The sequence below is a fragment of the Lontra canadensis genome, unplaced genomic scaffold (genome assembly GCF_010015895.1).
Source record: "Lontra canadensis isolate GAN:19392208 unplaced genomic scaffold, GSC_riverotter_1.0 scaffold130, whole genome shotgun sequence".
In the NCBI taxonomy this organism is placed as follows: Eukaryota; Metazoa; Chordata; class Mammalia; order Carnivora; family Mustelidae; genus Lontra; species Lontra canadensis.
Genome location: NW_022631124.1, coordinates 3,874,139 through 3,888,296, shown reverse-complemented (window position 1 = coordinate 3,888,296; position 14,158 = coordinate 3,874,139). Strand labels below are relative to the sequence as shown.

Genomic DNA, 14,158 nt, shown 5'->3' with positions numbered 1-14,158 from the left:
GTCTTTGCCCCAGGCGGAGTTGCACCGCTTTACCAGGGGCCGGGTTGAGTAATCCGCTCGGCTTTGCTTTCGGGAGCTTTTGTTCCCTGAGCGCTTTCCGTAGAGTTCCAGAGGACGGGAATGAAGATGGCGTCCTCCCAGTCTCCGGCCCAGAGGAGCCGAGAGCCCGGGGCCCCACTCCTAAGTGCGCCCTAAGGAATAGCGCCCAATTACTCCCGTCACCCTGGCCTCCGGCCACGCTCCGAGCTGACCGAGCCTGCGACCGGTTCAAGGTAATCCCGAGCTGAGAGTCACTCCTCGGCTCTGTCTCTGTAGCCGGCTTCCCCGTTCTAATATCTGCAAGCTCTGCGACACTCAGACACCCCCGATCCTTCTGTGACCCTGCGGGACCTGAGGCCACACTGACCCCGCGTGGGCTTCACCCCGGTTAAGCCTCTGGAGCAATGTCCCTCAGCAGAACAGACTTTTAAAAGTCCTGATTTTATGCTCCGTTGCTCCGCCGCTTGCCGGGCGCCGGCCCCTCCACCCGCGGTCTATCTTCCCGTCGCTTTGGATTCACTTCTCCGCCAGTCCTACCTTTCAGAAAGTGGTTGATTTTCTGTTTCTAGAATTGCTGTTCTTCTTCTCTTCGATCTCCCATTGGATTTGTAGGTGTTTGCAATCTTTAGATAAGCTATCTAGCTGATGTCCCGCAACCTGAAGTAGTCTCAGCTGCTACTTCTCCACCATCTTGACTCCTCCTAAGATTTTATTTATTTATTTGACAGAGAGAGAGAGATCACAAGTAGGCAGAGAGGTAGGCAGAGAGATGGGGGAAGCAGGCCCCCCACTGAGCAGAAAGCCCAATGCAGGGCTCAATCCCAGGACCCTGAGATCATGACCCAAGCCGAAGGCAGAGTCTCAACCCACTGAGCCACCCAAGTGCCCCTTGGTCACTGCTTCTGCATGGTCCTCTGCGACCTCCTCTCAGAACCAGGTGTAACTGGATTGTTTGGGCTCTGGTCCTCAGGCCATAGCTGAACTCAGCTCCATGTCAAGGTGGCCTTCTCTCTCCTCTCCTATACCCCAGGCAGCAGCTCAGTACCAACCATTCCCCAAGAATGGAAGAGACCGCAGCTGTTTAAACCATTGCATGTGGCTCTGTTCCCCTGATACTCACCAGAGACTTCCTGTCCATTTTCTCTTGCAGGAGCTGAAAGTCAGCTAATACTGCCTGCTTTTCATCCCAGTAAGCCATCCTACTTGCTATCATGTGTTCCATTTTGTTTCTATCCATAGAGTTGACTTTTCAAAAATTTAAAAACAAAGAAATCTGTGTTTAAAACAGAGATAATAGGGGATTTCCACATGAACTCAGTATCCCATAGTATTCAGGAATCCTTCACTCGGTTCTCAGTCACTTCTTAGAAATATGGTTTCTCTCTTTCATTCCATCAAATATTTTCTGAATAGGATCAACTATTATTCCACCTGTCAGCAAACTTAATGGACACTTTTCTGTTTTCAGAAAAAAGTATCCACAGATCTAGTTGCTCATCTTTACACCAATATCACATGGACTTGATTACTGTAACCTTATGTCTTTTTTTTAAGATTTTATTTATTTATTTGGGAGAGAGAATAAATATAAATTTTATTTATTTAGAATGAGAGAGAGAGAGTGAGCATGAGAGAGAGGTCAGAGGGAGAAGCAGACTTCCCACCAAGTAGGGAGCCCAATGTGGGACTCCATCCAGGGACTCTGGGATCATGACCTGAGCTGAAGGCTGTTGCATAACCAACTGCGCCACCACCGAGGTGTCCCAGTAACCTTAAATCTTGAAATCAGTGTTAGCTTTACAACTTTGTTGTTCTTTTCATGTTTGTTTCAGCTATTTTAGGTTCTTTACATGTCTAAATGAATTTGAGAAATAGATTTCTAATCTCTACAAAAAAGTTGAGTGGGATCGTGGTTGGTATTCCATTGAATCTATAGGTAAATTTTTGAAGAATAGAGCCCTTAACAATATTAAGTCTTCTTACTTATGAATAAAATATACTGCTCTACTTATTTCGGTCTTATTCAATTTCTCTTAGCAATATTTGGTAATTTTCAGTGGACAGGTCTTCCTCTTCTTTTATCAGATATATCCCTAATTTACATTTGTTCTTACTAAAGTTATTATCATTTTTTAAACATCAATTTCTAATTATTCACTGCTAGTATGTAAAAGTACAGTTGATTTTGTATATTAATCTTGGATCCTGCAACCTTGCTGCACTCATTTATTAACTATAAAGAAAGCTCTTTGGGTTAGTGTGGATTCTCCAGGGCTTTCTATATTCAAGATCATATTATATGCAAATAGACACCACAATTTTACTCCCTCCTTTCCAATCTGCATGCTTTTTATATCTTTTTCTTGACTAACTGCTCTGGCTAGAATTTATAGTACAATACTGAATAGAAGTGGCAAGATTGGATATCCCTGTTTAATCCTGATCTCAGGGGGAAAGCTTTCAGTCTCTCACTATTAAGTCTGAGGTTAGCTGTGGTTTTCATAGATGCCCGTTATCGGGTCAAGCAGCTTAATTCTATTTCCTCATTTTCTGACAGTTTTTAATCAGGAACGTGTGCTGGATTTTGTAAAAAAAAAATTTTTTCCACATCTATTGAAATTGATCATATTATTTTTATTCTTTAGTTTGTTAATACAATAAATTATATTGACTGTTAAATGCAAGTCAAACCTTGAATTCCTAATTGAAACTCTACTTGGTCATGATGTATTATCCTTTTATTTATTACAATAATTGACTGCTAAAATTTTGTTTAGAGTTTTTACATCTGTGTTTACAGTTGATAGCTGTAGTTTGTAGTTGGTAGTTGATAGTTGTAGTTGTAGCTGTAATTTTATTTTCTTTCAGTGCCTTTGTCTGGTTTGGGTATGAGGGTAGAGTTAACCTTATAGAAAGAGTTAGGAAATATTCTCCCTTCTTTTCAATTTTCTGGAAGTGTTTCAATGGAATTGTTGTATTTTTTTCCCTTGGCCATTAGGTATAATTTAACAATGAAGCCACTTAGGCTTAGAGATTTCTTTGTGTAAAGTTTTTAACTAATTCAATTTCTACTTCAATTTTAATAGACATAGGCCTATTCAGGTTATTTATTGTTTCTTAAGTGTATTAATTTCTGTTTTTTAAGAAATTTATGTTTTGTCTAATACATTGAGTTTATTGGCATAATTTTTTTTTTGGCGTAATTTTTTATAATACATTATATTCTGTAAAATCTGAAGTAAAATAATAATCCCTTATTATTCTGTAAAATCTATTATTCCTGGTATTGATAATTTGTGTGGTTTCTCTATTCTTTATTTTTCTGTCTTGATACTTACCAATTTTATTACAGATCTTCTCAACGAAACAAGGTCATTTTCATTGATTTTCTCTATTGTTTTTCTGTTTTCTATTTCATTTATTTCTGCACTGACTTTTTTCTGCTTCTTTTAGCTTCCTTTGCTCTTTTTTTCTAGTTTCTTAAAGTAAAACTGAGGTGACTGATTTGAGCTCTATTTTTCCCTACCATCTGTGTTCAGTGCTATAAATTTTCCCGTAAGTACTGCTTTAGTGACATCCCACAAATTTTGATATGCAGTATTTTCATTTTCATTCAGTTCAAAACACTTTTTAAAATCACTTTTGATTTCTTCTTTCATCCATGGTTTAAGTGTATGTGCTATTTAGTTTCAAATATTTAGGAATATCTCTATGTTATTAATGTCTAATTCATCTGTATTGTAGTCAGGGAATATAATTTGTGAGACTTAAATACCTTTAAATTTATCGAGATTTAAATATTATGGCCCAATATGTGGTCTATGTTGGTAAATGTTCTGTGTTCACTTGAAAAGAATGTGTATTTTGCTGTTGGTGTAGCACTCCACAAATGTTAATTAAGTCAAATCAGTTATAGCTTGCTAAAATGTTCTATATTCTTACCAATATTCTCTGTACTTGTTCTGCCAGTCATTGAGAGAAGTATTGAAATTTCTGACTCTAATTGTGGATTAGTCTATTTATTTCTCCTTGCAGCTCTACCAGTAACTGCTTATATATTTTGAAGTTCTGTTATTTGGGCATAAATATTTAGTCCTCTTGACACAATGACCCCTTAATCATTATGAAATTGCCGTTCATATAGTAATAATATTCTTTGTTCTAAATTCTACTCTGATATTGATATAACCATTCCAGATTTCTTTTTAGTAGTATTAGCACAGTACATTTGATCCTCATTATCCATAGATTCTATCTGTGCAAATTCACCTACTAGCTACGATTGATTTTTAACCCCCAAATCAATACCTGTGGTGCTTTTGTGGTCATTCATGGACATGCTCCTACTAGAAAAAACTGGAGTCACTGACACATTTTCCAAGTTGAGGTACAATAAAATGATGTTCTTCCTTCTTTAAGTTCATGCAGAGAAGCCCAGGGACAGAGACGGGAGGGGGAAGGGCAGGGCAGTGCAAGATGCTCCAGCTCTGGGACTGACTGGACAGGCTTGAACTCTGCTTTTCACATGTTAATGGGGTGGCCTTGGGCAGTCCCTTCTGAACCTTATTTTCTCTTTTGTAAAAGAAATAGAATCTACCAGAATGACTTATTTTTAGTATTTAAGATTATAATCTCTGTGAGATATACATGTATGTATTTCACTTAGGAGCAAGAGTTTAGTGTTCACTAATATAGTGTCCATGAAAACTTTATACAGCATAGCTACCGTGGATAATGAGAATCAACCGTGTATCTTGATCCTTTCTTTACTATTTTTACTTACTTTTTTTGTATTTGAAGTATTAAAATATGCTTCCTGTTTACAGCATAAGGTTAGGTTTTGTCTTTTTAAAAAATAATACTTGACAATCTCTGTATTCTCTTTAAAGTTGTTTAGATCATTTATATTTATTTTTATGACCAGGATTAAACCTACACTTTATTACATGTTTACCATTTTACTCATGCATTCTTCATTTCCTTTCCTCTCTTTTTATGCCTTCTTTTGGATTAATTAGAAGTTTTTGTGATTCCATTTTACCTCCTCTGTTAGCTTATTGCTGTAATTCTGTTTTGATATTTAGTGCTTGCTTACATCTTTAATTTATCATAGTCTACCTACAAGTGACTCCATAACTCTTCACACATAGTATAAGAGCATACTTATAATAGTATAATAGTTTATAATAGTATAGTATAATAGTATATTTCTCCCCTCCCAATGTCCAAATGCACCCCAAATGGTACATTTGCCATTATACATTTTAATTTTAATTTTACTTCTTTATTGAAGTTCACTTTATTTAACATATACCATATTATTAGTTACTGGGGTAGAATTTAGTGATTCATCAGTTGCATATAACACCTAGTACTCATTTCATCAAGTTCCCTCCTTACTGCCCATCTCCCAGTTACCCTTTCTCCCCACCCATCTTCTCTCTAGCAACCCTCAATTTGTGTCCTAGATTAGCATCTCTTCTGGCTTGCCTTCCTCTCAATTTTCATCTTATTTTATTTTTCCTCCCCTTCCCTTATGTTCATCTGTTTTATTTCTTAAATTCCACATATGCATGAAATCATATTGTATTTGTCATTCTCTGACTTACTTATTTTGCTTAGCATAATAACCTCTAGTTCCGTCCATGTCATTGCAAATGGCAGGATTTCATTCTTTTTGATGACTAACATTCCATTGTATGTATATGTATGTGCATGTATACATACATACATGCATACGTACATACATATGTGTGTATGTATACACACACATACACACACACACACTGCATCTTTATCCATTCTATTTAAATTCATTTGTTGATGGGCATTTAGGCTCTTTCCATATTTTGGCTGTTGTGGACATTGCTGCTATAAACATTAGGGTACATATATTTTAAATGAGAAACTACACTGTTTTTATTTTTGTTTCATTTGCTGTAGTTTAAAGATATTTAAATAGTCAGAAAAAGTTATATATTTATATATGCAGTTATCATTTCTTGCGTCCTACACTCCCTTTTATAGATCCACATTTCCATCTGACACTATTTTCCTTCTTCCTAAAGAAATTTGTTTAATATTTTTCATAGTGTTGGTAATGAAATCTTTTAGCTTTACTATAGGAATGATTATTTTGCTTTCATTTTGAAAGAAACTTTTGCTGGGTATAGAATGCTAACTTGACAGATTTCTTTCTTTCTACTACTCCACTATTTTCTCACTTAAGAGTTTCTGACAAGAAATACACTGTCATCCTTATTTTTTCCTACTTTATGTATCATTTTTCCCTTGTTGTTTTTAAAATACTTTATTACAGATTTTGAACAATTTGATTGTAATTTGCCTTGGTGTAGTTTTCCCCATGTTTTTCGTGCTTGGGGCCCACCAGCTGTCTTCGATCTGTGAGTTTGTAGTTTTCATCAAATTTAGCACAATCTGATCTATTATTTCTCAAATAATTTTTCTGTTTCACCTTTCACTCCTCTACTTTGGAGACTCTAATTACACATATATTGGGCCATGTGACATTGTCACTGATCACTGATGCTCACTTTAAAAAGTTCTCTCTTATATTTGTGTTTCATTTTTCATAACTCCTATTGCTATATCTTCAAGTTCACTAATATTTTCTTTAGCAATGTCTAATCTGCCATTAATTCTATCTGCTGTATTCTTGATCTCACACACTGTAGTTTCTATTTCTAGCATTTGACTTGGGCCTTTAAAACATCTTCCATATTTCTACTTAATTTTCTGAGTATTTTATAATATATGAGCACATAATAATAAATGCAATTATAATATCTGTTTTTACCTTTATTTGCTAATTCTACAACTGGATTAGTTCTGACTGACTGGTTGACCTCATCATTATGGGTCATATTTTCCTTTGTGTGCCTAGGAATTTTTTATGGCTATCAGACATTGTTATTTTTATGTTGTTGAGAACTGGATATTTTTGCAGCCTCATCAACTCTTCCTTTTTGCAGTCCTGAAGACTCTTAAACTCAGTTCTCCATCACAGTTAAATGAGTTGGAAACAGATTGATCTTTTTGAGTCTTCTTTTAAGACTAGTTGGGTAGGGGGGCACCTGGGTGGGTCAGTGGGTTAAAGCCTCTGCCTTCGGCTTGGGTCATGATCTCAGGGTCCTGGGATAGAGCCCCACACCAGGCTTTCTGCTCAGCAGGGAGCCTGCTTCCCTTCTTCTCTCTCCTTCTGTCTGTCTTTCTGCCTACTTATGATCTCTGTCTGTCAAATAAATAAATAAAATCTTAAAAAAAAAAAAAGACTAGTTGGGTAGAACTAGGGCAGTGGTTTATCTAGGGACTGAGACAGAGCCCTTCTGCATAGACTACTCAATGTCCTGTGAACAGTTTTTTTTTCATCTGGGTGGTGGAACAGGTACTATTTCCAGCACTTTGTGAATGGTGGGCCCTGACAGCACTGATCCTTTCTCTCATAGTTTCCCTGGCTTCGCAGAGTTTCCTCATAGATATATGCTGATTACGTCTTGGTCTACTACTCAAGAGGAGCCCCTGCATCCTCTGGGGTTTTCTTTCTGTGCAGCCTTCTCCTCTCAAGGCTCTGTCCTTCAAACTCCAGCCACTTCGGTCATCCAGACTCTCACACCACATCCTCACATCAGGAAGCTCACTGTGCTCCACTTTGTTACTCCTCCCTGTGCCAAAGTCTGGAACCTCTCTCCAGCCAGTAAGCTGGGGCTCAACTCCTCGTTTCCTATTCTCATGGATCACTTTCCTTGGTTTTCCAGTGTTTGGCATCTTGCAAACTGTTGTTCTTTTAAACTGTTTCTGGCAGGTTGATAAATCCTGCCCTCATTATTTTAGGTTGGTCATAAGTAGAAGCCCAGCTTTATCCTTTAGACATAAAAATCCAACTATATCTATTATTTAACCCCTCTGATGTGTCCCTTAGGATATAAGCCAAAATTGCACAACATAGTCTAAAGGAACCTCCATGATCTTCCCCTGTTTACCTTTCAGCTTTGCCAGTGGCATTCATCCTTTCCTTTCTTCATCCTTCCACCCTGACTTCATCTCAGTTTTCAAGTGCCCTAGTCCTCTGCCAGCTTCAGAGCTTTCCCCATGCTTCCACCCTCAGGGGCTGCCCTGCTGCATGCCAGCTTTAAGACCGAAAATTAAATTTTGCCTCTGCAGAGAAATTGTCACCAACACCCTGGTCTTCTCTTTCCATGCCTTTTGTTTCAGTCACAGCAAAATAAATAAAGTTACCCAAAATAGAAACTCCGGTATCTCTCCTTGCCACATCCTTGTCCTTGCTAGTCCCTCTGCTAGAACTCTCTTTGTGCTTTGTCTGCTCAGATAGTTCCTATTTGTACTTTAAGAATCAAGGCAAGATCAACACCTCTTGAAAATTTTTCACTCTCTCATTTTCCTCCCCAATCTGAGTTACATATCTCTCCTCCATGCTTTCTTATTACCCTCTCGATACCTCTGCTACAGTGCTTTTCAAACTCTATTGCAAGAATTTGTTTTCTTGTCGTTCTCTATAACTGGATGTAGAATTGGGGTTTATGTGGTTCTTCTATGCATTTCCAGAGCCTAGCAAAGTATCAACCTTTTTTTCAGTGATTTGCTCCCTCGCTCGCTCACTCTTTTTTTTTTTTTTTTTTTTTTTTTTTTTTTTTCTGTTGAATAAATGGCTGTACAAGTCTCTTGGCCCTGCTAAATACCGATATGAGGATGTGTGGACACTGGCACTTCACAGGGAGAGCTCTGCCTTTGGAAAAAGGAGTTACATTAATCAAGCAGAACAAATCATATTGGATGCTATGGCCAATGCAATTAAGCCTTTGTCAAACTGCCTGACTTTGGCTCAAGATGAGAACATTGATGAAACGCCTCTCAACTGCCTGGGTTGGGGTCTGCTGAAATGGGCAATTACTGCAGTGAACAATCCATTACTTGTACTGTCAACAGTATTTTTTTTTTTCCCTCTCTAAATGCAGAATGAAGTGGAAAATGCTATGGGAACTCAGTGGCATTTAATTTACTGATATGATGTGGTAGGAGCCATTCTTTAACTTGACTGTGACAGCAAGAGTGTGGGGATAAGCATGAGGTTGGAATGCATTGGGAAAGCTGTTTTAAACATCCTGTGCCTCACTCTTCCCATATGTAAAATTAGACTGATGGAAGAGAATGCTTGTCACACCATGGTGGTTTCTATGGTGATCAATGACTGAGATGAAATGTTGTACTGCCCCTGGCCATGCCAATTTCTTTCAATTCTGCTTGTTATTCCATAGAGGGAGAAATGACTGGCAGGTCTCATTTTCTTCTTTGAACTGGGAAAGTTGCTAGCAAGGCATGGCTCAGAAAAGGCCATCATACTGGCATTTTGTGCAGATAACCCAGGGCTACTGTGCTGGAATATTCACTCCCAGTGAAGACCTGGGTTGCCCAACCTCTCCAAATTGTGGTGCACATATCGTGTGTGTGTCACACTGGGGTGAATCGAAGAGTTGGGACCTGACCTGGGACTTTATCTGCCCCAGGTCCTGTCTGGTTGCTCCATGGGTCAACGAGGCAATGAGGTCAGGATCTTGGGTACTTCTGACCCAGTCATGGAAAACCAGTCAGGAAGCCCTGCTGTGGGCTCACTTAATCACTTGGCCACTACAGTGGCTGTATATCTAGCTAGAGGCTACCAATAAATACCATCAGATGAACTTCAGCCATGCTACAAGCATGGCTTATTAGGGAGGTCATTGCTGGGGGCAAGATGGCTGGCACCAGATAATATTGTTGCAGAACTCTTGTACTATAAAGACAACTAGTTCTTCTCTGTGGGCCAGAGTTGCAAAAATATAACTCATTCTTGGCTAACGCAAGCAAAAGAGACATATATGAAAGACTATTAGGCACTTACAGAGTCTCTGGGATGGCACAGTCATTCTTGGAGACTCTATCAGTGCCAAGCCCACCCATGAGGCCTCCCTGGTGCATATCCCATTGCCACAGGAAATGGACACTATCCAGAATGAGTCTGGACATACTGATGACCGGGCACTGGACACCAGAAGTCCACCCTGCACCCACAGATGACTGGGTATTAGACACCAGAAGTTTACCCTGAATGCACTGATGACTAAGCCCCACACACCAGAAGTTTATCTACACCCACTGATGACCAGCACTTGACACCACCAGATGTCCACCCTGCTGCCCCCTGAAAAGCTAGTTGTTTCACCACTACCTTCTCTCCCAAAAAGGATCTACAATGGCCCCTCATGTCTGTATTCTGAATGGAAGTCACATCACATGCACGTATGCCTACTCCCAGCATCTAGGTTGCATGTCTATTCCCAACATCTTGGTCACGTGTCTGCACTTACTACAAGGTGAGCTGGACCAGCAGGATCAACCTTCTATCATGGCGAGGTGGGATTCACACAAGGGATACCAGCCCCACGTAAGGACGGGGATCCAAATCAGTGTGGGGGCCACAGCATGACTAGCCCATTGCACTCTGCAAAGTCACATCATTGTCTTCCACCATAAACTAGTCCCTGCTGGTATCTTCCAGGCCAGGGATGCCATTGTCGTTCTCCCAGTCATTGGTACAGAAACCTGGCAAGTGGACTTGGTTCCTTGGTTTCCCTGAGCATCAGCCCATTTCCAAGTCATAACCATTCTGCCTCCTAAATATCCCGTCATTTGTCTCAATTCGGAAGCCCCATTCCTTGGGTCTGGGCCCCTCTGACCTGTCACACGGGGACAGCAACACCACTCTAATGGCTCCCAGTTTTGGGCTGCCCCACACCAATTCTTCCTCCCTACCATGCATGGTGATATTTGATAAAGTGCTGTCCCTCTTGTGTAAAATCCTTCAGTGGGTTCCCATGGCTTTCATGAGAGAATTCAACCCCCTAGATTCTTCAGTTATAATTAATTTTTACTTTTTGGACTTTTGTGCGCTGAGCACTGCAGTGATCTTCTTCTCTAACAGAAGAATAGAAATAGCTACATGAACTGAATACACACTAGATATGCCACGTGAGACAGTCCTCACACAATGCCCCAGAGGTAAGTGCCATTTTACAGAGGGAGAAACTGAAGCAAGCAAAACCAATGGCAGCCTAGCCTCCAAACACAGGTCTCAAGCTCATGCCTTCAGCCAGACCTGTGTTCACTCTGTCTTCACTGAACTGCTGCAAGCATAAGACATGCTTTCTATCACTTGTTTGACTATTCCTTTCCTTCTTCCTGCTTCAAATGATGCCCTTCCTTGTTCCCCGACCCAAGTGTTACTTTGCTGTTTAGTCTGGGATCAACCTCCTCTAAGGAGGCTCTCCCAATCTCCCCAATCACCAATGTCCCACCCTGGACTCTCCTCCACCAGCATTCAAAGCCTCCCTGCCTGGCAGCATTGCCTCTCTGCCAGTGTGTGGGAGCTGAGAGCAGGAACAGGGTCCTGTTTTGTCAGTGAGCATGCTGATGGAAGCGGTCCTCTAAAACACTCAGGGTGTTCATGTCACATTCCGGGACACCTGAATGGTCTCAGAAGTCCTTGCGGCCGCATGCAAGCCCGAACCAGCAGCAGCATGGGAACGTGCAGGCCAACTTCCCCAGAATAGGTGGGCGGGCGGACATCATTCTCCCACCTTCTAGTCCCATCAGCCATGACTTGGAAGAAAATATGGCCCCTGCTGTGCTAAGTATTATCTTGACTTTTCACACTTGAGAAGGCACCTTCTGGAGCACTTCTAATGGGCCGTCTCCTGGCCAGCTAGTTTCTAAAAAAAATCATGTATTTTATTGCTCCAGAGAGTCGACACTTTTTGTCCTTTAAGCCTTACTCTGAGGAGAAGAGAGATGATTTCTGAGAGAGTAAGCTTGGGGTTGGAGCTGGAATTCTGTCATTTAAATGAAATTCAGAGTCACAGCTTACTGTCCTGGGTTCCTGTGCTGCACAGCGACATTGTCGCTGGCTCCACAGTCTGGGAAGGCGACTGGTGTGGGTTCTGAGGGGTGCCATGAGCCACACTTCAGCAGTTCCTAATAGCTCAGGGCTAAGCTTCCAAGCCAGACGTGCTGACCTTCTTTATGCCTGTAAGATCTGCCCCATAATTTGTCTACATCTCACACTGTCCTCAGATCAACTAGATTTCCCCTAAACTACATCAGCCTGGCTATTGATAAAGCTGGCCTAAACATGAAGGGTCAATGACCATCACTGCTTCCAGCCTCAAAGCCTTCCTGAGAAGGAGCAGGCTGGCTCTGTCTGGTGAGCAGCTGCCTAGCTGGGGAGCCCCTCAGTGCCCGACACGTGGAGGGCCTGTGCAATAGGCCCAGATACTGGTATCAGTGGGTTAATCCTAGGGGTCCATGCAGTCCTCTTGCTACAGTGAAGTGTATTAATATTTGAGAATTCTCTAATCCATTTCAGTTGCCAGGATAGGGTAACATAAGTTAATGTATTTCCTGGAGATTAGCAAAAGCTTATGATCATGATAGGCAAATATAACTTGCCTCATCATGGACTGCTTGAAACCTGGGTCAACAAGTTTCTCATGAGAACCCCTTGTTAAATTTTCCTACAGAGTGAGACCTCAGGGGCAGCACATACCTGTGGGGATGGTGCCCCGGGCTTGGCTGGTGGCCGGCTGGGCTGTGTGCCGCAGGCAAGTGGCCATCGGGGGAGAGGCCGTCTGGTGCTGGGCCTGGGGTGTGGTGAGGGGAAGGGCCGGCCTTGTGGCAGTGGCTGGGCTGCTCAGACTTCCACCACCTGGGTGGATGGTTGTGGCCATCCCTTTGGCCAGCGGAGAACCTCCAACTACATTATTCCGGGGTGGCCCAGCCCCTCCTACAGGAGCCCTGAGGAAATAAAACAGAATCATTCAGGTGAGGTCACAGAGGAAACCATACAATACAATCCATTAATAAAGGTCCACGCTTACCTCCTGGCTTTGAGAGATGAAGGCTACACAGCCCAGGGCACAAATACTAAAACAATGCCAAGACAATACTGTAGGTAAAGGATGCCCAGAGCTCAAGCCTGGCAGCGGGGCAACATTTATGAAACCTTCATGGGGGCAAATTTTCAATGTAAATAGGTAAGAAACAGCAAAAGAACCCAAAGAACTAATACCAATCAAATATTTTGTACCAGAGCTACTGCCCGGATTCATTCTAATAAATAGCTGTGTCTGTCCCCACACACACCCAGAAAGAATGGATGACTCAGCCACATCCCACAAGGCTTGGACGTATCTGGCACGTGGTGGGAAGCAGTGGCAAGCACCCATTCCCCTCCAGACACGGCCGCCTTCTCATTTCCGCTAGCCTCTGGGAAAGGGCGCAGACCACGTCCTGCTGACAGATGTCAGGGAACGTGTAGTTTCATACCAGAAATAGATGCCCTTTCACCCCAAGTTTCCAGATGAAACCAGTTTCCAGCATTTAAGAAATGGAAGAGGAACACAACTCTGAAAATGGATTGTAGCCCTTTGACCTCCATGTACTTGCTCCAAACTTGTGCACTGGTGGTGAGTGTGCCCCACACAGCAAAATATGAGGACTTGGAAGTTTCTGTGGGTTCAGTTTTAGGGATCAAATGTCTGCCATTTGTCCAAGAGCTGGGTAAAGTCCCCTTCTGAGCTCTCAGAGTCTTGGTCATGAGACACCAGAAGCCATGGGAGCGTGAGAAGAGGTACTGCCAGGTGCTTCACCAGGTCGGGGAGCCATACCCCATGCGGCTTGGTACCGCTGGACCAGATCTTTAGTCAGGGATGGGCTGTGCCCCACTAAATCAGGGTTTCTGAAGAACCACCATGGGAAGAAGGGCCTCCTGGAAAAGGACTCAGCTGTCCAGGGACCACAGGCAGAGCCTTCCTTTCTCAGCCCCTAGAACTACCCTGAAATTCACCTCTAGCAAGGCACCTTGTCAGTGGACCAGCCAAAACCATGACCATTTTAAAAGATTTATTTATTTGAGAGAGAGGGAATGAGTGGGACGGGCAGAGGGAGAAGGAGAGAGAATCTCAAGCAGACTATGTGCTGAGCATGGAGCCTGACACCGGGCTCGTACTCATGACCCTGAGATCATGACCTGAACCAAAACGAAGAGTCA

At 41.9% G+C, this 14,158-nt stretch overlaps 1 protein-coding gene across 2 annotated transcripts in view; it reads right to left on the bottom strand.

The window, feature by feature from the left end:
- The window catches only part of SH3RF3 (SH3 domain containing ring finger 3), a 368,261-nt gene that overhangs the window by 64,998 nt on the left and 289,105 nt on the right, over positions 1–14,158 (bottom strand). For both annotated transcript variants that reach the window (XM_032842452.1, XM_032842451.1), the window contains exon 7: positions 12,656–12,903. In XM_032842452.1, the coding sequence (XP_032698343.1) occupies positions 12,656–12,903 (248 nt within the window). The remainder of the gene's footprint in view (positions 1–12,655; positions 12,904–14,158) is intronic.